We start from the raw sequence: 26,123 nt of genomic DNA on the forward strand, positions 1-26,123 counted from the left end.
TCACCCTGACTGGAAACAGAGGCTTGATGGTGACAGTCCCACCAGGCCAGCAGCACGGCCTGAGTGGCCTGGGATTCCCTCTATTACTGTGACCACCACACTGGGCAGTGGTCAACCCTCCTGGGGCCTCTCTCACCAGAGTCCAGAGCTGTGTTGCCCAACACGGTGGCCACTCACTACGTGTGGCTATATAAGTTTAAATGTAAGTTAATTACAAATAAATAAGATTAAAATTTCATTTCTCCATAGAATGTACAACACCAAGAATTAACCCTAATGCAAACTATGGACTCTGTGATGATGACACGTCAGTGTGGCTTCCTCCACTGTGATCAATGGATCACATGGGCGGGATGTCAATAGTACAGGAGGTTGGACAGGACTGGGGACAGGGGATACATGAGAACTCTCTCTACTTTCCTCTCAGTTTTGCTGTGAACCTAAAATGTCTCTAAAAGACAAAGTTTATGAATTTAAGAAAATTCATTCCCCAGTCTCACCAGCCACATTTCAAGGGCTCACATGTCGCCGGTGGCTACTGCATTATCCAGGGCAGATGCGGAACATCTCCATCATCACAGAAAGTTCTCCAGAACGATGCTGCTCCAGAAGATGAGCTGGTTGACTCATCTTTGTACAACTGTTTCTGGCATTTTCTCTCTAGGCCTGGCTCTGCTTCCTCCCTCACTAACTTCTCCCTCTGTCTGGAGATTAAAGAGGTAGGCTGTGTTTGAATCCAGCCCTGTGCTGCCAAAGAGGAAGTCTTCAGTTTCTGAGACTGATAATCAACCCCTGAGAAATGGCGAGATCTCATGCGGCCCGTCAGCCACAAAAGTCTCAGTTCAAAGTCTGGCCAACTTCAGCCAAAGTGAGAACAAAACTTGCCAGAACTTCACTTCCTGGGCAGACTTCTCACACTGATCATCTACCAATATGCCAATAATTTCCAATTTATTCAACTTATTTGTCACATCACTGGATTCCTAATTCCTGGTGTCCTAAATTTGATTATTTCCAACACAAGTTGCTCTGTGAAAATACAGCTCTTCAAGTCTGCCATGTGTGACTTAAAAGAAAGCAAACTATTTGATTTAAAAGAAAAAAAATTAAACCGAGAAGTAATCACTACTTTCACCTGAGAAAATAAATTTCATTCCTCTATCTTACAGAGCACTAATGGCCACAGAAGTGGGTCACAGAGTGGAGGAGAAAAGCATCAGCTTCTTTATAGCATGTCACGTGTCTGTGCACAAGGACTGAGTTCTCCAAAATACTCAGCATACCAGCAGAGCACACAAAACCTTTCCGCGCCAACCATGTTGCATAAAGATTTTGCAACTGTGGGCCCTCCAGCACTACAGCATCAACGGACTCATCTTAACAACAGAGTAATTGAGTGGTCTTGCAGGAACTGAGACCCCTTGCCCAGTTCAGGCCGGTTGAGACCACCAACCCCTCAACTCGGCCTGCGAAAATGCTCAGTAAGTGAACTTTTTGACATCAAGGAGCTAAAAACTCCACCGTCAGATCATGGTAACACTGCCACTTTGTGACCATGAGTCCTATGAGGAGGCGTGAAGCTTGACTAAGCTTGTGCAGATCATCAATTACCTCACTTCTCCTCACCTTCAATCATCTGTCTCTACACTTCAGACCACCCTGCCCTTCATCCCATAATTTGTGCCCCAAGCCCTGGATCAGGGAGCCAGATCTGAGGGCACATGCCCCCTGTCTCCCTAAAGATCAATCTCACAGAATAAAGCTGATTTATTTTCCCAAAAGCTGATGCCACAATTAATTGGCTTGTTTATGCACATCAGGTAGGAAAACCCCTTTGTGCAGTAACAAATTTCATATTGGAAAAATTTCTCCTATGTCATTAGTAATTTACAACCAGAAGAAATAAGAAATTGTTTCTCCATTTTCCAAAATAAGTTTTACCGACTTTTATTTATAAAACAGTTGGGGAATTCAGAAAAGAGCATGGTTTTGGCCAGACTCTCTCTCTGGCTCCCAGTGCCTGTGTTTGTCCAGAAGAAACATCTTGGTGCATGGCGGGCCTTGGGGAAAACCAGACAGACCCCACCGAGAAGCACAGGAACATTTTTTGAAGAAAATTGGACAAATTACCACGTATGTAGACATTTGAGCTTTTAAATGTAGATTAAAGTAGAAACAAGGTTTTACCAGGCACTTTACCTGGGGTGGGGATGACTAAAATTCGTCCCTCCTGTGAAACCTACGGAAGTGACTTTCTTGCCCATTAAACTTGCCCATCAGCAGCTCCTCCTCATCTTCCTCGTGGGCCTTCTTCATTTCTTCTTTGGCCAGTATGGCATCCATCTCCCTTTCTGGGCCCTGGTGAAAGAAACAGACCCTGGTGGCTGGGGATTATGCTTCCTGGGGGCAGACTGGGTGTCAGCACTCAGCCTGCCTCTGCCTTCTGGAAGCTTCCAGACCTGCTGAAGAAGAGCCCCCAGGGATATGGGTCCTATTCCCTGGAACCTGTAAGTGTGACCCTCTATAAGGAAGGGGTCTTGGCAAAGGTGATTAAGTGCAGCAGGTCAAGATGGGGAGACCATCCTGGATGATCGGGTGGGCCCTAAATTCCATCACAAGCATCCTCAGCAGAGAGAGGCAGAGCGAGATTCGACACACACACAGACATAAGAGAAGGCCAGGTGAAGACAGAGGCAGAGATGGGAGAACCGTGGTCACAAACCAAGCAACTCCAGGAGCCACCAGGAGCTACAAGAGGCAAAGGAAGGCTCTCCTCGACAGCCTTCACGGCAGCCCAGCCCGCCGACACCTCCCCACTGATGCCAACTTTGCACTTCGGGCCTCCAGAACTGAGAGAAGGAATCTCTGTTGCTTTAAGCCCCCCAGTTTGTGGTGATTTGTTATGTCAGCCACAGGAAACAAATTCACCCTCTTCTTTCTATTCTCAGAGCACCCAGGCCCCTGTTCATCAACCAGCTGACCAGTGAGTCCAAATGAGGAAATCCAATGTGCATGCTTAACAGAAGGGTTAGGAGGGCAGACACGTCAAGTTCCCATAGTCATCGTTGAGAAAGAGTGTTAACAAGGCTTTATGGCAGAAATCAGATTCAAAAATAAATGGCTCGTGAGAAAATCACTTCGTGATAACGACCTTTAAAGAAAGGTGGCAGGGGGGCCGGCCCCGTGGCCGAGTGGTTAAGTTCACACGCTCTGCTGCGGCGGCCCACGGTTCGGATCCTGGGTACAGACATGGCACTGCTCATCAGGTCACGTTGAGGTGGCACCCCACATGCCACAACTAGAAGGACCCACAACTAAGATATACAACTATGTACGGGGCAGGGGTTTGGGGAGATAAAGCAGAAAAAAAAAAGGGTGGCAGGGTGGACTTCCATCAGAAATGCCTTGAAATGTCTGAGTTTAACCACTAGTTTTGCAGCGAGTCCCAGTGTGATGTACACAACATGGAGAAAAAGGCTCCGTGAAGAAAAGGAAATGAGGGGATTTCAATTAAAATCAGGATGATGTTCATGTATCTCCCTTAATTTAAACTCACTAGCATGCAATGATCAGCCCGAGGTTTCTGGCTGAGACAGTGCGGGGGGCCCTCCGACTTTCCCACTAGACAAGGGCACTGGTGGGGACTCCCGCTGCTCTCTCCACTCCTGTAAGCTGTGCCACTGTTTACTGACTGACACTCAAGGACACGAGAAACAAAACGTTTACATGCATTAAAAATATACATTTTAGATTTAATACTTTGGCTCTAAAGAGTTACAAATGAATTTATACTGATGGAAGATATTTTATCTTCTTTATTTGAAGTCAGAGCTAAATTTTTAAGTTGGCTTCTTGGTATAGGGGCCTCAAACTACACAGTAAAAAAGAAAATACAGGACTGCTCCACACTGGAGGGAATGAAAAGGCAAAGCACGGAGAGGGAAAGGACATTTGCAATACATTTACCTGACAGAGAACTTGCCAGAATATATAAAGAACACTTACAATTCAACAAGAAAAGGTCAGATAACCCACCTTGAAAGTGGGTAAGTGACACAAACAGGCTGTATCAGCCATGTGTTTCTGATGCTTTGACATCTAAGGCTTTGCTGACCCTGGAAGGATGGCCCCTCCCTGGGCTAGCCAATCCCTAGAGAGAAAATGCCTGAAGGCATGCCTTCACATGCAAACTAACCAATCTAGAGCCCACATCTCTATCCACCTCCTCTATCAGCTCTCATTCTCCGGCAGGCAGCGATCTCCCTGCCCTCATTACCCCAGGACCGGACCCTAGATGCCTAGCGGCAGCCCTCTACCCCAGAGCCAACTAACATTTTCAAGACTAGCCAACCCTAAGCCTGCAGACCCTTTCCAGAGGAAGCCACAATAAAGACTCTGCCCACATTCTCCTCCTGCCCCCTCTGCTTCCGGGTGACCTGGGGGCCTCCCCATGTGGCCGTGTATGGCATGGTGTGCCCCCTCCTCTTGGGATCTGCAAGTAGAACAAAGTATCTTTTCAATGGCAGTTGTCTCCTGATCTGTTGGCCTCACTATACCTCAATAATAATAAAACCTACCTTTTAAAACACAGGCATTTCACAAAAGAGAATCTCCAAATGGCCACGAAAGCCATGAAAACAGTGCTCACCTTCATTTGCCATGAGGGAAGTGCAAACTGAAACCAGAGAGATACCACTACTCCTCTAGAGAAGACCATGACCCCTGGTGCTGGGGAGGAGGCGAGACTGGAGGGATGGCCAAGCGGGGCCGCTCCTCTGCAAACAGTCCAGCAGTTTCTCATAGAATAAAACATACACATACCTAAGACCCAGCAACTCCCCTCCTGGGTATTTATCCAAGAGAAATAAAGCATACATCCACACCAAAAACCGTACGCAGATATTTACAGCAGCTTTCATACTGTCAAAGACTGGAAACAACCCAAAAGTCCATCAGCTGGTGCAGAGCTCAACTACTGAGCACTGAGAGGAAACAAACAACTGACTGCTCCACCCACGGCAGGGAGGGCCCTCAGGTGCCTCATGCCCCGTGGAGAAGCAGGCTCAGGCACCACATGCCGCAGGATCCCACTTACACAGCGTTCCGGAAAAGGCAGAACTACGGGGCAGGTATCAGATCAGTGGTGGCCTGGAGTGCTGGAGGGCTTGGCTACAAGAAGACTTTTGGGGGTGATAAAACTGTTCCACAACTTGATTTTTGGTGGTGATTTCACAACTGTACGCGTTTGACAAAATCCATAGAAGTACACACCTAGAAAGGGTAAATTTTACAGTGTGTAAATTACGCTTCCATAAAGCTGACTCATCAACAACTGGCAGTAAGACCACACATGGCCAGAGATGTGGCACAAACTGAAGCTCTCATCCCCGCAGAAGGGAATGTAAAATAGGATGACACATTGAAAACTGTTGGGCTGTGTGGGGCCCTGTGACCCAGCCTGTCCGCTCCTGTGCACGTGTCCACCGAAAGGCACATACAGGAATGATTATAACAGCTTTATTCAGGAGGCCACAAGCTGGAAGCAACCCAGAGCTGCAGAGAACGGATACATACCTTCTGGAATATTCACACAGCAGGAACCCACTACTGTTGCATGTGGTAACACGAGTGCACCTCAGAACACTGCCTGAGCGAGTCAGTATTGGCTGTTCCATTTATACAGTTTCAAAAGGAGGTCAAATCCCTCTACGGATTACTTCCATTACTTGCTTTGGGGGTGGGTGCCAGCTGGGAGGGGGTGGGAGGAGGTTCCTGGAGCTCTGCTAACGTTCTGTTCTTGACCTGGGTGGGGTGTTCGTTAGTAAAACTTCATCAAGCCTTTGCCATATGTTAGATTTAAGTACAGAAATAAATGAATAATGAAAGAAAAGTTCCCTGTGTACACTGTACCTTGGTTTCACCCCAGGTGGTCTTGCCAAAATTCTCAGCATACTCTTCATCGTCTGTGATCAGAAAGTTATCAAAGATGGTTCCAGATCTCACCTGTGGATGGAAATAAGGCCTTCCTTATTGATGTGAGAAATGTAACAACTTTCCACCAAGAAACAGTTGTATTTTGCTCAGTGCTAAAAGGGTGATGAGCTCTCAAGAGCAGAACATGCCTAAACCTATTTCTAGAACATCCCTTAGCTCCAAGACAGTGGTTCTCAAACGTGGCTGCACACTAGGATCCCCGAGAACATTTAACAAATTCCTGCCGCCTGACCTCGCCTCCAGAGATGCTGATTTCACTGGTCTGGGGTGCCACCTGGGCATTGAGACTTTGACGAGCTCCCCAGTGACTTGAGCATTCAGTGACGTTTGAGAACCACTGCTCGAGAAACTTACTGTGCAGTGTGGGCCATGGAGTGGCAGCATCAGCACCACCTCGGAGCTTGCTGGAAACGCGGACTCTCAGACTCCACCCCCGACCCACTGCATCAGAATCTGCAATCTTGTGCTAAAGCTGATGGGCGCCACAGGTCAGCTCCAAGCAGAAGAGTAACAGGTCCAGCACTGGCATGGAAGGGGACTTCTAAGGGGACAGGGTGGCAGACAGGAAGTGCCCAGAGGGCAGGAAGGATGTCTGATGTGTCCATGGCGGTATGTCTTGGGTCCAGGTATGAGTGCCAGGCACACAGAACAAGCTCAAGGAATGCTAGCTATGGGAATAAAGGAATTCGGGCTGAAGTTCAGAGTTATTGAACTAAAGCAAATTTAAAACCAAGTGTTTGGGGCTGGCCCAGTGGTGTAGTGGTTAAGTTCGCATGCTCTGCTTCAGTGGCCTGGGGTTTGCCAGTTCAGATACTGGGCACAGACCTACATACTGCTCGTCAAGCCACACTATGGCGACATTCCACATAGAAGAACTAGAATGACTTACAACTACGATATACAACTATGTACAGGGGCTTTGGGGAGGAAAAAAAAATGAGGAAGGTTGGCAAAAGATGTTAGCTCAGGGCCAATCTTCAAAAAAAAGAAACAAACAAAAACAAAAAACAAGTGACCTGCCACAGCTCCAGTCCGATGGCACCAATGTTCTCAAATTCTGAGAGGTCATACTCCGTCAAATAGTTGGTGTTTTTCATTTTCTGATGGAGCCAAACATCTTTATCAATACCCTCTGGCTTGAGGCCATCCTGCAACAACAAACCACATGTGGTGGTCCTCAGTGACGCAGCGGGTGGCAGGGGGCAGCCCAAGGGCACGGCAGGAAGCCCACCCACACCTGGTATGGAGGCTTCTGCAGCATCGGTGCCGGCCAGTCCCCGTCCAGTTCACTGTTCCAGTCGCTTGGCTTGCTGGCACTGGCATCCAGAAAATGCTTCTCCCAGTCCTTAAATACGTGTAAGGAAAGAAAAAAGAGAGTCTCAGATTGAAGAAAGGAAATTCTTAACTCCCAACAGGAGGGGGTAGGTCTGTGACCCCTGCGGCAATTTCCCCATCTCCTTTTCTTTTTTTAAATTTTGAATTTTTTTTTTTTTTTGAGGAAGATTAGCCCTGAGCTAACTGCTGCCAATCCTCCTCTTTTTGCTGAGGAAGGCTGGCCTTGAGCTAACATCCATGCCCATCTTCCTCTACTTTATATGTGGGATGCCTGCCACGGCATGGCTTGCCAAGTGTTGCCATGTCCACACCTGGGATCCGAACCGGTGACGCCAGGCTGCCGAGAAGCAGAAGGTGTGCACTTAACGGCTGAGCCACTGGGCCTGCCCCTCCCCATCTCCTTTTCAACTTGGTGGTCGAAGGGCTGAGTGTTCAGGGTTCCTGATCCCACTGAGGGCTTCAGGGCTACACACTACTAGGTTTTTCTCCCTAACCCTCTGTGTAATTGCATATCTTCCCATGCTGTTGAGAGGAACAACAATGTAGAAAACTCAGAATAGTGGCTCAAGTTAAAATGATGGGGCAAAAGGTGATCAGAGGAGGAGCCGCACATTTCCTGGTTAGGTTAAGTCTGCTCTACATCTCGGTCATACACAGACTGTTCCAGAGAGAGGCTGGATAAGTAAGAAACATTCCAACATTTACCTGGGGACCGCTGGGTAGCAGGAGAAAAGCAATTATTGAGTCATTTTCTACATATGTAAACACACCGTACACATGTACTCAAACACGTTTACACATACACGCATATATAATACTATACACATGTGTACACACTTCTATATATGTATATGGCTTACTGTGTGTGGCATAAATGTTTGCTGACTAAATGAATGGACGAGAAAAAGTTGCTAGGGGTTAATATTCAGATGAACACTTAGATAAAAGCAGAGGAGTCAGGTACGATGGTGTCTTCCTTTTAGAATAATTTGAGAAACAGTAAACGTTTTGCACTTAGACTGTGCCTTCTCCATTATACTCTGTAACTTCTCAACCATCAACACATGGGATTTAGTGGCCCCTGCTGCTGCTGTTTGCTTTGACCCCAACCTGTAACAGAGGGGGCCCTCTTGGGCTGGGATCCAGGAAATGCTACAACTAACTCCGAGCAGCCAGCTCCTTATGATTGTGGATTATCAAATCAAAATGCCATAATGAACTAATTTGTTTAGGAGATCACCACACTGAACACTTGGACAAAACAGCCAGTTCGGAAAGGAGCTTCTGAAAGAATGACCTGGCTCCTCTGGAAACCCGCCTCTCGGACGCCCGGTTCTAAGGCAGCCGCACTGCTGGCCGGCGTCCATGTGGGCCAGAGGCAGCCAGGATTTCAGTCCTGAGAGCTGCGTCTCCTACTGAGCAGCCTGGGGGCTGCAAGGTCAGTTTCTTTACCATTCTGTGCCTCATTTACAGGAAGTGCTCTTTCCAGGCGAAAACTACTTTTTTGGTTTGTTTTGAAGGTAAGAGAAAAGGAGGGGAAAACTCCTATTTTTTTTCTTTTTCTTTGTGAAATGCTGGAGAAGGTTAACTGATTGGGATTTTACTGTAATCTCAAGACGTTCTCACTGATTAGACACCACAGATTCCAAATTCATGGAAGTTGACTTTTGATTATCTATGAAAAAAAGGATTGCCAAGTAATTAATAGTCTAAACAAGATGCATTGATTTAATAATTACATTCAGTTCTATGGTAAAGGATCTGCTCATTCGACAGCAATGCCACTAAGAAGTTGTCTTCTTCTTCTCCCCGAAGCCCCCCAGTACATAGCTGTACATTGCTGTCGTGGGCCTTCTGGTTGTGCCGTGTGGGATGCTGCCTCAGCGTGGCCTCATGAGCGGTGTGCTAGGTTCAAGCCCGGGGTGGGAACCAGTGAAACCCTGGGCCGCTGCAACCGAGCACGTGAACTTACCCACTCAGCCACGGGGACGGCCCCCACTAAGTTCTAAGTTGTCAGAAATTAACCGTAAACATCAGTCCAGTACTCTTGGCTTGGCGAAAGCAATTGTCTTAAGAAAAATGGCTCATGTTTTGGTACAGTGTTTGATGTTCAAAACAAAAGGTTACAATAAACGAACGTAAACTGAAAAAAAAGGCAGCTGTACTGTGTTCAGTGGCAGTCCCCAAACGACTTGACTACGTCCTAAATCTCGAAATCTGGGGATTTGAGCTTATTTGGGGAAAAAAACCCAATCTTTTTTAAATTTAATTAAGGTAAGGATGTAATTAAGGTAAGGATCTTGAGACAGATCATTCTGGATTATCCAAGTGGGCTGTAAATCTAATGGCAATGTCTTTATGAGAGATAGAAGAGACACAGAAGAGGAGGAGGCCACGTGGAGATGGAGGCAGAGGTTGAAGCGATGTGGCCACAAGCCAAGGAATGCCAGGAGCCAGAAGAAACCGGAAGGAGCAAGGCAGGCTCCTCCTCTAGACCATTCAGGAGTATGGCCCCTGCGGACGCCTTGATTTCTCACTTCCGGCTTCAGGAAGACCTGTGAGCGAACACATTTCTGTTATTTGAAGCCCCCCCACTGTGTGGTACGTTGTTACAGCAGCCACAGGACACTAACACATACCTGTGATGTTAACTGATTCTTGGCTGTCAGTCACAAGTGTGTGGCCCCGAAACGACATCATACACAAATGCAGAACAACAAAATAATCATTTTTATAATGGTTGTTTATGCCTTATCCTTTTTTAAAAAACACTGGTTAAAAAACAAACCCTACTTGCTCTCATCTCAAATATTGTAAAACTCTTTCACAACACCTTCAAGTGCACAGATGTGTGGCTGGTTTCAGTGAGTGTCACATGCTGTCATCATGACTGCCAGCCGTGTGGCAATCCTCCAGGACCTGGGCACTTACACACTTCGCATGGACACTTTCTAGAGCTGTTTGGGGAAAATCCATACCTGGGATTTGTCATCTTTAGCCTGGGCCCAATCCTTGGACTCTGCTGAAGACTTCTCCATTTTCTTCAGTGATGTGAGGTTCCAGTCATATTCTATGCTGCCGGCTTCAATCGACTGACTATCAATTTTCACTTCATAAGTGAGATCTGGTCGTAAAATCAGAGTGTAGAGGTGTGTAAAGCCATCGACCTGCACGTTTTATGGGGAGAGAAGGTGACAGTGAGACCTTTCTCAGGGTTTCAAGGCAGGTCTAAACATGCAGTTTAAGTTGCCATCGGTCAAAGCCTTGTTATAAACAGCAAGAAGAGAGGTGGTAGGGCTAGGGCCTCACTCGACTCCAGAAGGGGTCTTGTGGAAGAAGCACCACTTTGTAGACTGCTTCCTCACTACTAACAGCCTCTCTCAAGTGCCTGATGCCCTTCCTGCAAAGACAATGCTCCTGCCGGTAATCCGACATGCAAGGAGGACGAAGTGGTTGGTGTAAACCAAGGGACCACCCCGCTGTCTGATTTATGAAAAGTGATGTGGGAAACAACTCCCTGTTCTGTACCAAATGAAGCCTACTCTCAAACACATCTCTTTCTCAACACAGGGGAGAACTTCCTGCGATCTGAGCTGTCCTGCAATTGAAGCTCTGAGAGGGCAGGCCCGGTTAAAGGCTTTTAAAGGTTTAAAGCCCCAGGCCAGACACAAGGGAAGCATTCAACAAACATTCAGTAAAGGCGGGATGGAAGGTGGGTGAGCGGGTGCCTGGGGAGGCTGGGGATGCCAGGACGTGCCCCCGTCAGCAGCAGTGGGGACTCCTGCACCATATTCCAGCAGCGGTTCTCAAAGTGCAGCCCTGCAGCATCAGCATAACTGGGGACACGTGGGAAATGCCCGTTCCCAGGTCAGCCCCAACCTGCTGAATCGGAACCCGGGCGGGCCCTCTAGTTGCCTTCACAGGCCCTCCAGGGACTCTGACACTGCTAGGGTCTGGGAATCGCTGCCGCGGCATCTTAAAAGTTCTGTCAGGAGGATTCTCTTCCTGCTAAGAGCCAAAGGTGAGTTGTTTCCCACATCACTTTTCATAAATCAGACAGCGGGGTGGTCCCTTGGTTTACACCAACCACTTCGTCCTCCTTGCATGTCGGATTACCGGCAGGAGCATTGTCTTTGCAGGAAGGGCATCAGGCACTTGAGAGAGGCTGTTAGTAGTGAGGAAGCAGTCTACAAAGTGGTGCTTCTTCCACAAGACCCCTTCTGGAGTCGAGTGAGGCCCTAGCCCTACCACCTCTCTTCTTGCTGTTTATAACAAGGCTTTGACCGATGGCAACTTCAGTACCCTCTGCTCCGCCCCAAAGGACAGGCCGCTGCTGTCCACACTGTGGCCGATGGCTCTGACTGAGATCAACACTGTGGTCTCTCTGGCTTCCCCTCAGCCTCTGCAGCCTGTGACAGCCAAGGACACACTTTTCCCAACAGTCTCCCCAGGCTCTCTGCCCCTTTCCTCTCCACCCGCCTTTCCTAATCCAGACACTGGGCTCGCTGGTCGATCACTGGCACCCTCCAGGATTAGGTCACCAGCTTGGAGCCTCCTGAGGGATAACATCCACTCCCCAACATATGCAAACGGCTCCAAACTGGCATCTTTAATCTCAACCATTGGTCTGAGCTTCAGACCTGAGTTTCCAACAACTTAGTAGACACCTCTACCTGGATGTCTGTCAGGATTTTACAACCAGCCCTTCCAAACACAACTTGCAAGTGTGCTCTGGCCCCCTCATTGGCCTTCGTTTCTCCTGCTGATTTAACAGTAACGCTGCTGAGAGTCATTGTCCACATCCTCAGTTCCCACATTGCAAACATCACAAAGTCTTCCGGGTCCCACCCTGGAACTGTCTGTCAAAACGCTCCCATGTCCTGCATCCACTGAAACCTGGGCCTAACCATTGCATCCGTCTCCCTGCCTATTGACCGCCTTGTCCCGCCAGCTGTCCCCCAGAACATCCGAGGTATTTTTCTAACGTGCAGATCAGAAGCTCCCTTGAGGGCTGACCACTGCCTGCAGGGGTGGTTCTCGACCTTTCTTCTACACCATCACAGAATGAATCAGAGCCCCAAGAACAGAACTATACCCCCCACCGGGAAGACCATAATGCTGCCCGGCTGCTGTGAGTCAGCACTCCTTCGGCAGACATGTCCGTTCTTCTAGCAGAAACAGCAGCACACATCCGAGGGCGTCCCCAGCCTGCAGGAGCCACTCAGGGCTCCGCAGACTTGCTGACTCCAGGTGGTTTTGCTGTGGCTGCCTGGCCGGACCCCGTGGCCTCCAGTGTCATCCCTACTCTCTCTCATATCCCGGATGTGCAACTGAACAATTCCTCAGGAATCAATCATAAAGACCCGTCCTTTGGTGCAAACACTACGGTGGGGGAGGAAGACCTGGGTTTCAAGCTCCCCTCACTCCCACAGGAGGGGTGATGGTGTCCGTGTGCAGGGGGACGCGCTGATCCTTTAGCGCCACCAAGCCAGCAGGTGGGAGCCCAAGAGGAATAGGGCTGCCCAGGGAGACTCCCTGGGGCTTTGTGAGGAGGCTGAGCACCCCAGCCAGGGACGGGGCTGAATACGGGACGGTTGCAGATGCTTCCCCTGCACACGGTCAACCATCTTGAAACACATTCGGGCGGCCACTCAGACTCAAGGAGCCACAGATGTCAGAGCCCTGGGCGCTGAGGATGCCCCTGGGGACAGGGCCCTGCTTCCTGTCGCTGACATTCAAATCTGAGGAGGGCAATGGGGAGTGTACTTCCCCTCCACAGGCCTGCGCACCAGGGACCTAATGCAGCTGCCTCAGTGGAGAAGCCCCCGCCGCGCCACTGAGTTATAAAGCGGCCCCAAGACCTAGGGGGTCATTTTCACAGGATCTCCTGGGTAAAAGGGAAGAATGTATGCTTTCACTTTAGAAATATCCCCATTTTTTAAAGTTTTGATATTTTGAAAATTAATGTCTCCAGACTGTTTTTTGTTCATCCTAAATATATCATTCCTTGATGATGGATAGAGCTGAAATGTGACCATCCTGTTGTACCCTTTATGGTGAAAATTATAAATTGATGTCATACCTCACAGCAAAAAGTGAGTGTGCCCTCCTGATGGGTGAAAACTTCAGAAAGCAAGCCAGTCAAAGTGGTGGACAAGGCCTCGAACGGGCCTGTGGAGCTGGAGGTGGGGGACAGGGTGTGTTTGCCAAGACCTATCTCTGGCTCACTTAAACATTTTAGGCATCAAAACTATTTTCTCTAAACTTATGTTATCACCTGGCAAGAGTTAACACAATGACTGATTTGAATACAAAAGCATTTACCTTACATCTGATTGATTTCTTGTTTGAGTGATACTGATTCTTGAAATGTAAAATAACATGAACTTTCTTGATATCAAATCCACAAATATCAGGTCCTACAAAAAAAATAGCTGCTCTCAATTTCCTTCTATAACGCATCACCACAGGACATCCCCAATCAGTCTCCTGAAATAACATACGAGGCACAGGGAGCTTACATGTCCAGGAATAACGCAATATCCACCTGGAGATATTTAAACGGATGGCGACACCCTTCTCAGCTCGGGCTGCGTCTCTCATCACCGCAGCCACGTGGCACTCAGATAAACCAGCGTGTGAGTAAAAGGAAGGTCTAACGACAGTCTGGTAAGTGTCCCCAAGGTGCTGCCCAAGTCTTGGGCCCTCGCTCTGAAGCTCGGACCCTCGCAGCGGTGCCCAGGCGAGGACTGCCGTCTCAGCTCTCACGCACCGTGTGGAGAGACGTGTGCAGCAACGAAGCCCCCTGGTGCCCCAGTGTTCTGGGCTATAAAATGCGGACGTGGATCTCGACTTCACAAAGCTTTTTTGCCAATTCAATGGGCTAACATACGTAAAGTGTTCAGTGTGGCAAAGCTCAATACTTGTTGCTGTTATTACTCTTATGCCCCAATTTATAATAATACACACATATATTCTTAATAACCCCAAAGTGTAAGCAAAAGAGAGATTACGATCAGTATGCAGGTTCTGATGAACCGTAACATCTAGAAAGAGCTCCATTCAAAAGTGAACGATTTTGTAATTGGCACAAGGTTAGGTTTCAGTCACTGAGGACATGGAGCGCTGTAGGACCCTCAACGCCCTGACCAGAGGCTGAGGAGCTCCGAAGACACTCAACAAGGCTCACAGGAGGGCCCTGGAGAGCCTGTCGAACGCTCTGAGCAAGTCTGGAATCACCCTGCTGCGGCCTGGCCTTGAAGGAACGGACCAAAGCGTCCGGTGTCTTTCTGTCTCACGGCCACTGACCCGGGCTCACACCTACCCCTGGGGATTCTGGGAGGCGAACCCCATGTAAACGCAAGCAGAGGACTGCGATTTCTTCTAGAACGTGCAGTGAGGAAAGTCCAGAATAAATACGAGACATCCAGGCCGCAGAGAATGACTTAAAGAATAGTACCCATCTGCCAGAGGAGATGTGGCATTGAACTTGGAAGCAGCGTCCTGAGGGACTGACAAAGAATACCAAGTCCATCTCCCCGCTGAGTTCTCGGAGGGCGTGCGTTTATCTAATTCCCTTCTTTGGTTATTTCTGGAAACCATTCCAGTTCAATTTTTAAAACAAAAGCTATGTGAACTATTTGTATCAAAGTGCACTCCGCTGGGACTGAAACATGAAACTTATTTATCCTTTGAAATGCGTCTGAATTTCCCTCTCCATTCCTAAACACCCACAAGCCTTTATTATTAAATTAAACTTCAGAACGTGCAGAGCTGACCGGAAAACCTGGACATTCTCTGTTAACAGCAATCATAAAATATTTATGCACCTAATGCATTTTTGTGAGGATATGGGGTAGGCACGTGGCCTATGAAGTCAGGCTGACCTGACTTCGAGCTAGTAGTTTTAATCTTTCTGAGCCTCAGTTTCCTTACTTGCAAAATGGGAGCTGTGTTACCTATTTCCTAGAGGTTTATACATAATCTAAGACTGTGTATGTTAGGCCCCTAGCAAGGGCCCAATCACACAGACTTCTCTCTTCCCCTTCAACACAAGCCTCAGCCTGCTCTCAGACCAAAGGCTAGAGCTGAGCTATCACGGGAAAGTGTTCTAACAGAGACACAGCAGATTTGAGTAAAATGTAAATGATTTTGAGTTAAAAGCAAAAATAATACAGAAAATGTATTTTAATCACTTTTTTTACTCCAAAATATGCTGCTTCACGATTCAGATGTAGCAGACATGCTACATATATTTTAAAGTAGTACTGTGGCAGAGATTTGCGGTTATTTTGTTTGCCAACACTAACTGAATCAAATATCTGTGAAATCATCTCTAGTTCAACAAATATTTTTTGCCAAATATGTCTGCCTGTTTTAAGACAATAATAACAATAACCAAAACCCATAACATTTTAATTTCTCTTCTAATCAAAATAGAAAGACTTTTTCCATTCCAGATTTTAAGTTCAAGAGTAACTACGAGGCACCGCAGAGTAGAGAGGACTATGGGCAGAGGTGGGAACTGCGTGGTCAGTGGAAAACTTTGCATCCAGTCCTGTGGCCTCGGGGAAGTCACCTTGCGCTCCAAAATGACAGGGCAGGACTGTATCTAAATCTAATAAATAATGTAACATCTATTTTCTCTACTTCTAAAACAACACTATGACCAGCGGTATCTATAAATATAAGAACAGCATAAGCCAGGTGTCTCAAGCCTGATGCTGATCAGGATAAATTCAGAGATAAGCACAGAAAGACTATGAGGGAGAAAAATTCCGCAAGACATCCAAGTCTGATGAGAGGAAAGAATTTTAAAGAATAATTCCCCAAATTTGGATTAAGGATAGATATTTTAAAACTACATTTTCATTCTTCCAGCTCTTTTACCCCCTTTTTAAATTGTGGTCAAATAAACATAAAATTTACCATCTTAACCATTTTTAAGTGTGCAGTTCAGCGACATTAAATGCATTCACATTGCATTTCTGCAATGTGTTCAACCATCACCATTCATCCCCAAAACTCTTTTCATCTTCTAAAACTGAAACTCTGTCCCCAGGAAGCACTAACTCCCCATCCCTCTCTCCTAGCCCCTGGCAGCCACCATCCTACTTTCTGTTCCTATAATTTTGACTCCTCTAAGTACCTCATATAAGTGGAATCATACAGTATTTGCCCTTTTGTGACTGGCTTCATTCATTTGGCGTAACATCTTCAAAGTTCATCCACGTTGCAGTGTGTGTCCGAATTTTCCTCCTTTTTAAGGCTGAATAATGTTCCATTGTATGGATACACCACATTTGGTTTATCTATTCATCTGTTGACGAATACTTGGGTTAAGTCCTACAGTTTTGTTCTTTTCAGGTTTGTTTTGGCTATTCAGGGTCCCTTGAGATTCCATATGAATTTTGGATGCGTTTTTCTATTTCTGAAAAAAAGGTCATTGGAATATTTATAGGGATTGAACTGAATCTGTAGATCACTTTGCTTTGGGTAGTATTAACATTTTAACAATACTGTCTTCCAACTCACGAACGTGGAATGTGTTTCCATACATTTATGCCTTCTTTAATTTCTTTCAGCAATATTTTGTAGTTTTCATTACACAAGTCTTTCACCTCCTTGGTGAAAGTTAATTCCTAAGTAATTTACTCTTTTGGATGCTATTGTAAATGGAACTGTTTCTGTAGTTTCCTTTCCAGATTGCTCATTGTTCACATATGGGAATGCAACCTTTTTTTGCGTGTTGACTTTGTATCCTGCTACTTTGCTGAATTCGTTCATTACCCCTAATAGTTTTTTTTGCAATCTTTAGGGTTTTCTATAAAAGCTTATATCATTTGCAAACAGAAACAATTTTACTTCTTCCTTTCCAATTTGGATGCCTTTTCTTTCTTTTTCTGGCCTAATCGCCCCGGCTAGAACTTCCAATACTGTGTTGAGTAGAAGCAGTGACAGTGACATCCTCGCCCTGTTCTGAGTCTTAGCAGAAAAGCTTTCTGTCTTTCACTACTGAGTATGATGTTCACCGTAGGTTTTTCACGTGTGGCTTTTGTTGTGTTGAGGTAGTTTCCTACTACTCCTAGTTTGTCGAATGTTTTTATCACAAAAGGGTGTTGAATTTTGTCAAATGCTTTTTGTACATCAATTGTGATGACCATGTGGTCTTTTTCCTTCATTCTGTTGATGTGACATGTTACACTGATTGAGTCAACCCATCCCTGCAGTCCAGGAATAAATGCCACTTGGTCCTGGTGTACAGTCCTTTTAATATGTTGTTGAATTCCATTTGCTAATATTCTGTTGAGGATTTTTGCATCAAAATTCATAAGGGATATTGGTCTGTAGTTTTCTTGTCTTGTAGTGTCTGTCTTGTTTTGGTATTAAGGTAATGCTGGCCTCAGAGAGTGAGTTAGGAAGTTTTCCTGCCTCATTTTTTGGAAAAATTTGAGAAGTATTGATATTCTTTAAATGTTTGGTAGAATTCACCAGTGAAACCACCAGATTCAGGGCTTTTCTTTGTTGGGAGAATTTTGTTTACTGCTTCAATTTCCTTACTATTCACAGGTCTATTCAGACTTTCTATTTCTTTGTGATTAAATCTTGGTAGGTTTTGTGTTTCTAGGAATTCGCCCATTTCATCTAGGTTATCCAATTTTTTGGCATGTAACTGTTCACAGTACTCTCTTATAATCTTTTTTATTTCTGTAGATTCTGTAGAACCATTCTCACATTCATTTCTGATTTTAGTAATTTGAGTCTTCTCTCTTTTTTCCTTAGTCCATCTAGCTACAGGTTTGTTAATATTGTCAGTCTTTTCGGAGAACTAACTTTTGATTTCATTGATTTTCTCTTACTGTTTTTCTAGTTTTTACTTTGTTCATCTCTGCTCTAATCTTTATTATTTCCTTTCTTCTGATAGATTTGGGTTTAGTTTGTTCTTTTTCTAGTTCCTTAAGTTGTAAAGTTAGGTTGTTGATTTGAGATCTTATTTTTTAATGTAAACATTTAGAGCTATAAATTTCCTCAATAGCACCACTTTTGCTGCATCCTGTAAGTTTTGGTAAGTTGTGTTTTCATTTTCATTCATAAGTATTTTCTAATTTCCCTTGTGATTTCTTCTTTGATCCATGGGTTGTTTAAAAGTGTGTTAATTTCCACAATTTGTTTAATTTTCCCATTTTCCTTTTGTTAATGACTTCTAACTTCCTCCCATTGTGATCAGAGATATTTTGCATGATACCTAACTTTTAAAATCTATTGAGACTTAATTTGTGGCCCAGCATACGGTCTACCCTGGCAATATCCCATGTGTACGTGAGAAGAACGTGTCTTCCATTGTTGTTGGGTAGACCGTTCCGTATGCATCTATTGAGACTTAATTTGTGGCCCAGCATACGGTCTACCCTGGCAATATCCCATGTGTACGTGAGAAGAACGTGTCTTCCATTGTTGTTGGGTAGACTGTTCCGTATGCGTCTATTGAGACTTAATTTGTGGCCCAGCATACGGTCTACCCTGGCAATATCCCATGTGTACGTGAGAAGAACGTGTCCTCCATTGTTGTTGGGTAGACCGTTCCGTATGCGTCTATTGGATCGAGTTGGTTCACTGTGTTGTTTAAGTCCCCTATTTCTTTATCTTTTGTCTGATTGCTCTACCCACTACTGTGAATGGGTTATTGAAATCTCCAACCACTAGTGTACAACTACCTATTTCTCCCTTCAATTCTGTTAGTTGTTGCTTCATGCATTTTGATGGCCTATCATTAGGTGTGTAAATGTTCTTAACTGTCATATCTTCTTGCTGTTTTGAAACTTTTATTAATACATAATGTCCTTCTTGTCTCCTGTAATCTTTTTTGATTTAAAGTCTATTTTGTCTCATACTAGCATAGCCAGCTCCTTTCTTTTGGTTATTATTTGCAGAGAATATCTTTTTCCATCTTCTCACTTTCAACCAGTGTCTTTTAATCTCAAAGGAGTCTCTTGTAGACAGTATATAGTTGGGTGATGTGTTTTTATCCACTCTGCCAATCTCTGTCTTTTGACTGAAGAGTTTAATCCATTTATATCTACAGTAATTACTGATAAGGAGGGACTTACTTCTGTCATTGGGTTATGTTTTCTATACGTCCTATAGCTTTTTTGTCCCTCATTTCCTGCATCCCTGTCTTCTTTCATGTTTAGTTGACTTTTTGCAGCAAAATGTTAAAATTGCTTCTTAATTTCCCATTGTGTGTATTCTACAGCTATTTTCTTTGTGGTTACCATGGGAATTCCATTTAACATCCCAAATTATAACACTCTAATTTAAACTGACACCGGCTTAACTTCAATAACATACAAAACTCTGCTCCTCTATGTCTCCGTCCGCACGCCTTCCAGTTACTGATGCCACGGAGTTACATCTTACACATTGTGTGTCCCCAAACACAAACTAGTAATTCTCTAAAATACATTAGTCTCTTAAATTATGCAGAAAACAAGATTTGGTGTTACAAACCAAAGTTATAGTAATACTAGTTTTTAAACTAATACTTTTTTCTTTCAATGTATCAGTTTCTTAAGTCATGTAGAAAATAAAAGTGCAGTTACAAACCATTGTTACAATAATACTAGCTTTTATAACTGCTCACGTATTTACCTTTTTTGAGATCTTCATTTCTCCATACAGCTTTGAGTTACTTTCTAGTGTCCTTTCATTTGACCCTGCAGGACTCCCTTGAGCATTTCTTTCTTTTTTTTTTTTAATTGAAGATTAGCCCTGAGCTAACACTGGCTGCCAATCCTCCTCTTTTTGCTGAGGAAGACTGGCCCTGAGCTCACATCCGCGCCCATCTTCCTCTATTTTATATGTGGGACACCTACCGCAGCATGGCTTGACAAGCAGTGCCATGTCCGCACCCAGGATCCGAACCAGTGAACCGCGGGCCACCCAAGTGGAACATGCGCACTTAACTGCTGCACCACCTCCACGTTCAGCATTTCTTGCAAGGCAGGTCTAGTGGTCACAAGGTCCCTGAGTTTTTGTGTATCTGAGAATGTCTTAACTTCCCCCACACTTTTGAAGGACAGTTTTGCCGGGTATGATTCTTGGTTGACAGTTTCTTTCTTTTAGTATTTTGAATGTATTAGCCCCATGTCTTCCGGCCTCCAAAGTTTCTAATGAGAAATCTGATGCTCTTATTGAGAATCCCTTGTATATGATGACTTGCTTCTCTCTTGGTGCTTTCAAGGGCCTCTCTTTGTCTTTGTCTTTTGAAAGTTTGGGGGCCAGCCTGGTGGCATAAGGGTTAAGTTCATGTGCTCCGCTTTGGCACCCCAGGCTTCACAGGTTCAGATCCCAGGTACGGACCTAGCATTGCTCATCAGGCCACAATGTGACAGCATCCACATAAAAAATAGAGCAAGATTGACAGAGATGTTACCTCAGCGATAATCCTCCTCAAGCAAAAAGAGGAAGACTGGGAACAGAGCTAACCTACCTCACAAAAAAATTTTTTTTAAAAGAAAGTCTGATTATAATGTGTTTGGTGTTAGTCTCCTTTAGTTCACCTTACTTAGAGTTTGTCAAGCTTCTTGGATATTTATATTCATATATTTCATCAAATTTGGGAAGTTTTTAGCCTTTATTTTTCCAAATATTCTCTCTCCCTGCCCACTTTTCTCTTTCTCCTCCTTCTGGGACTCCCATATGCATATGTTGGTCTGTTCAATGGTGTGCCACAGGGGCCTTGGACTCTGCTTTTCTTCAATCTTTTCTCTTTTTGCTCTTCAGCCTTCATAATTTCCATTATCCTATCTTCAAGTTCACTGATTCTTTCTTTTGCCTGCTCCAACCTGCCTTTGACTCCCTCTAGTGAATTTTTCATTTCAGTTGTACTTTTCAGCTCCAGAATTTCTTTTTGGTTTCCTTTTAGGTTTTCCATCTCCTTATTGATATTTCCATTCTGTTCACACATCATCTCCTTGACTTTTGTCACATTTCCCTTTAGTTCTTTTAGCATTTTCATTTAAGTCTTTGTCTAGCAGATCTGCCATCAGGTCTTCTTCACAGACAGTTTACATTAATTCATTTTTTTTCATTTGCATGGGCCACACTTTCCTCTTTCTTTGTATGCCTTGTGATTATCTGTCGAACTCTGGACATTTGAACCGAATAATATGGTAACTCTGGAAATCAGATTCTCCTCCCTCCCCACGGTTTGCTGCTTTTTGTTATTTATTTTTGACTGTTGTAGGCTGTCACTGTGCCAGGGTCAGCCTGAGGTGTAGACTTAAGGTCTTCTCAGGTCTTTTCTGAGTCTTTCCCCAGGCATATGTTGTCACTCTTATTTTCCTTGAATATGCAGTTGTTGTTTTTTTTTTTTTTTTTAAAGATTTTTATTTTTTTCCTTTTTCTCCCCAAAGCCCCCCGGTACATAGTTGTGTATTCTTCGTTGTGGGTCCTTCTAGTTGTGGCATGTGGGACGCTGCCTCAGCGTGGTCTGATGAGCAGAGCCATGTCCGCGCCCAGGATTCGAACCAACGAAACACTGGGCCGCCTGCAGCGGAGCACGCGAACTTAACCACTCGGCCACGGGGCCAGCCCCTGCAGTTGTTTTTTAATATTCTAGTCTTTCATGTCTGGCTTCCTAAAGAGGAAAAAGTGAAAAATGAAAGGAGGGAAAAGCATTCTGGCCATTTAAATCCCCTGGAAGTCACTTCAGCTGCAGGAGGCGGGTGCTTACAATAATGGCTGCCCATCTCTTTGTCTGTACCTCTGTGATCAGAAGCAGCAATCAGCACTCGGATCCCCAATATTTGGTGGACAGGGTCCTTTTTGCCTACCCTAGCTCTCAGAAGCTGTGTGTAAGCTGCTCCAGGAACACATGCACTGCTGCCTGGCAGGTGGCTGGGGGTGGGGGATGGGTAGCTGTCACTGCGCTAGGAGTTGAAATTGACTGAAATTAACCTTCCTGTCTTTCCCTGGAAGCAGCAATCCTTCCACAGACTCCAGAGTTTCAAAACAGTTACATCAGACAGATTCTGCCCTGCAATTGATGTCTAGGTGGAGAGACAGATTTCCACTGCTTCCTACTCTACCATCTTCCCAGAATCCTCTTCAGTCTTAAGCTTTTTGAATCCACATACTTCAGTTATGTTTAGTTCATGTGGCCCAGTGTGGTCCCTTGCCAATTCCAGCACAAATTTCAATCAATTAGCTCCGGTGTCAGGAGACATTCAATACATTCTAGGGGTCAGCAAGGTTTTTCTGTAGGCAGCCAGGCAGTACATATTTCTGGCTGTGTGGGTCATATGGTCTGTGTCACAACTAGTCAACTCTGTCACTGCTGCCTGAAAGCAGCCACAGTCAGGATGTAAACGAACAGAGTGAGGCTGCATTCCAAGGAGACTTCATTTGTGGACGCTAAAATCTGAGTTTCATGTCATTTTCATGTGTCACAATATCCTTATTTTGATTTTTTCCAGTCATTCACAAATGTTAAAGCCCATCCTCAGCTTACAGGCCTTAACAAACACAGGTCACGGGCTGACCTGCCCATGGCCAAGGTTTGTTAACTTCTGATGTATTCAAAATACTTGGGGCTACATTAATGCTGAATAAACAAGCTTTTCAAAAGCACAATAGAATGGTATAGTTACCTTTTTATAGCATTAATTAGGTGTAACAGTGCTAAAAACCTTTGGTTAGATATAATCAATACCACTACTTTCGCAAAGTCTTAGTGTAAGGATCCTATGAAGTGGAAGGGTTTTCAAAGTCACCAGAACGGCTGTGCTGCACTATCTAAACTCACCGAACATAATATAGTACTGGGATTTTCCATTCAGGTTCTTCTGATCTACGTCTGCAGGGAAAACCTTAATGTAGCCTCCTCCACAGTCCATCTTCTGCTCGTGTTTCACTGTGTACTGAATGACCAGAGTCTTCCCTTTATTGCTGAATGGTTTGAACCGTGCAGAGATGGCATAGAATCGGCCATTCTGAGTGGTCTGCAGACCTTTAAACAAAAAGAACTCATGAAGGATTAGGAAGGACGCTGCTGAGTGATGCATGGAATTAAACGGCTATCCTTTCCCCACCCCACTATAAACCTCGTAAGCATTTACAACCACCCAGAGCCTACAGCACATTTGAACAGTAAGAGACAACAGGCATACCACTAACAGACCCTCTGCCACCAGGCAGCTTCTACTTCACACACTCGGATGTTTTGTACTTAACGTGCCACTGTTACGTCTTAAGTTACACAAACATTTCAGCTCTAAATGGCAAATATGCAATCTAATTATGGATAAAAGGTTACTTTTGCTTCCATTCAGCTTCTAAGGCGTGGGAATATACAAGGAAGCTTGCGTAGCAACTAAGTTAAAAAAGGGAGCATTTTACTTCTTTTCCTTAATTCTCATCTTAAAACAGCTACTTAACAGATACAACAGCAGATGGAAGACAGAGTGCTGATGTGTAAAAAAGTGCTTTACTGCACTGGGTGAGCTGGCCCGTAGGTGTCATCCATGTGACGGCTCCTTTTATGAAGCTACCATCCTTTTGTCATGCAAATCATCTCATATCTGTTTTATAAGTTTAGGCGTTCACTTCAAGACCAAAATGCCCTTTCTCAGTAGCCATTAGGCTCTGTACCAAATCCTTATCCTGGAGTCTGCCAAACCTGAAAACAGAGCCATTCTTACCATAACATACCCTTCCTTGCTCCACACTCCGGCCCCCATACCTGCCTATGGTGAAAGCCATCATAAATGAACTTGGAATTTTCTATCAATATGACTAAGTCTGAACTCATAGCTGGCTTCCCACTACCACACGACTCTGTGTCCTCCATTATCGCCCCACCTTCCCTTTCTCAGGGGATTTATAGCCCCTTCCCCTCCCTTTCTCCCTACCAGCCAGGCAACTCCTAAGTCACTTGACTGACTGCCTCCCCTTGTGTCCTGCTACCCTCCTCACCACCCACATCCTCTCTCCCCACCTGCCATCTCTGCCTGACTAAATTCTACTTATCTTTCCATCCATGGTTTCTGTGTCAAGGTCCTGGGAGACCACAATGCAAGGGGTCAAATCAGCTGGAACCCCAGTGCCCTGCCTGTGTGTACTATCAGGAGACATGTGCTGGACTGAATGAATGCACAGAATCTCAGGATTCCAGATCGAAGGAAGGAGAAACATTGTGGGAAAAAACTCAAATGACTCTAAATGGAAACCCCTGTCCTTGAACAAGCTTCATGGAACAACCTGTTTATTTTCACTCCATTTTTCTCATATAGCCTGAATTTTGACCAACTCTTTGAGTCAGCATGTAACTTACAAAACAATATATATGCAATTGAAAACCAGAGGCTGCCAGACAGGGCAACAGTGGAGTAATGGGGCCAAGGCGGGTGGAGCGGAGGGTGGTGAGGAGTGAAACCTTTCATGAAAATCAGGGGCTGACAAACTTTTTCTGCAAGGCCAGAGAGTAAATATTTCAGACTCTGTGGGCCATCTAGTCTGTCCCAACTACTCGATTCTGCCTTTACAGCATGAAAGCAGCCATAGGCTATACCTAAATGAACGGGCATGGCTGTGTTCCACTGAAACTTCATCTATGGACACTGAAATATCATACATTTTGTTGAATTTCATATAATTTTTATGTGTCACAAAATACTATTTCCCTTTTGATTTTTTCCCCAACAATTAAAAATGTAATAACTATCCTCAGCTCCTTGGCTGTACAAAAACAGGCAGTGGACAAGCTGTAGTTTGTCCACCTTTGATCAACAAATAGAGGTTATCCTTGGAGCCAGGTTACTGACTTGGGCGAGGTGGGCACCAGGGAGGCTGATATGGGGGCTGAAAATGTCTCCTATCTTGACCTGGGTGTACAGTTGTAAAGATTCACTCCGTTGTACCCCGAAGGTGTTTGCACGTGACAGCACGTAACTTTTACCTCGATTTTTTTTTTTAACGCAAAAATAAAAATGAGAAGTATGTTGGAATCCTTTTCCCCTGCAGAAAAAAGTCCCTCGGGTCCCAGAGCTTATCTGAATAGCGCCTACGAAGCGGGCGATCTTGGGCTGATACACAGAGGAGAGAGAAAAACAGTAGCTCAAGCCCATTCCGGGCCTTAGCTTCCCCGCAGTGGACTCAGGCCAAGAGGCGTTGAGGGCGCGCCTCAGCGACCTGGGAAGGCGGGCAACCTTTACCTCCATCCTCTCACGATTCCTACACTAACCTTTGTCCTTCTCCTTATGACCGTAAAACTTCCCCGACGAGAGTCTAAAATGCCCCAGCTGGGAGTCGTTGGTGGACTGCACCCATCGGTTCCTCCAGCGCTCTGTGGGGGTAACAACACCAGTTAGGGCTGAACCTGTTACTTGGGCTCCTGGGGAGGGCGAGGGGCCCCTCGAGGCTTCGGAGCTTCGCCACCACCGACCCCGCGGCGACGGGCTGGGGCCAGTGGCGACTTAGGCCGTCCGTTAGGCAGCTGGGTTTGGGCCACCAGGGGCGTCGCCCCTTCACCTCCGTCTAGAAACTCCTCCTGGAAGTAGACGGTGGCCAGCGCCAGCCGCAGTACGCAGACCGCCCAGAGCGGAGCACCAGAGGCGGCCATCGCGGGTGCGAGGCGCTTCTTTGCGGATCCGCCCCTTTAGGATCCTGGCTGTCTCTCCGACGCTCCGGGCCCCAGCCCCCAGAACTACAACTCCCGTCACACCTCGCGATTATGACCTGAATCACCATTGGTCCCCGTCGCGCAGTGCACGCCGGGCCAGCCCCGGAACTACCAC

The 26,123-nt window shown here is 45.5% G+C and overlaps 1 protein-coding gene across 6 annotated transcripts; it reads right to left on the minus strand.

Moving 5' to 3' along the window:
* Window positions 1–1,916: 1,916 nt before the first annotated feature.
* On the minus strand, window positions 1,917–26,061 carry CALR3 (calreticulin 3). 6 transcript variants are annotated; one of them, XM_044774388.2, is made up of 10 exons: window positions 25,858–26,061; window positions 25,571–25,672; window positions 23,135–23,338; window positions 13,654–13,748; window positions 10,308–10,496; window positions 7,232–7,339; window positions 7,011–7,142; window positions 5,911–6,003; window positions 2,200–2,358; window positions 1,933–2,060 (listed from the first exon to the last, which is right to left on the minus strand). In XM_044774388.2, the coding sequence occupies exons 1-9, from the start codon at window positions 25,946–25,948 to the stop codon at window positions 2,215–2,217; spliced, it is 1,158 nt and encodes a 385-aa protein (XP_044630323.1). In that variant the 5' UTR covers window positions 25,949–26,061; the 3' UTR covers window positions 1,933–2,060; window positions 2,200–2,214. The 6 variants fall into 6 exon arrangements, with proteins under 6 accessions (XP_070375446.1, XP_044630323.1, XP_070375450.1 ...); XM_070519345.1 differs by having other exon boundaries at window positions 1,917–2,358; XM_070519347.1 differs by lacking the exons at window positions 1,933–2,060; window positions 2,200–2,358 and adding an exon at window positions 5,082–5,271.
* Between the last annotated feature and the right edge of the window lie 62 nt (window positions 26,062–26,123).

Source organism: Equus asinus, chromosome 10, assembly GCF_041296235.1.
Source record: "Equus asinus isolate D_3611 breed Donkey chromosome 10, EquAss-T2T_v2, whole genome shotgun sequence".
NCBI lineage: Eukaryota > Metazoa > Chordata > Mammalia > Perissodactyla > Equidae > Equus > Equus asinus.

Coding starts and splice junctions, on each gene's coding strand:
- CALR3 (XM_070519345.1), bottom strand. CDS start 25,948: ATGGCCGCCTCTGGTGCTCCGCTCTGGGCGGTCTGCGTACTGCGGCTG. Junction 23,339..25,570: donor TCATAAGGAGAAGGACAAAG/GTTAGTGTAGGA, acceptor TTTTGTTTAAAG/GTCTGCAGACCACTCAGAAT. Junction 10,497..13,653: donor AGAAATCAATCAGATGTAAG/GTAAATGCTTTT, acceptor TAAAACGTGCAG/GTCGATGGCTTTACACACCT.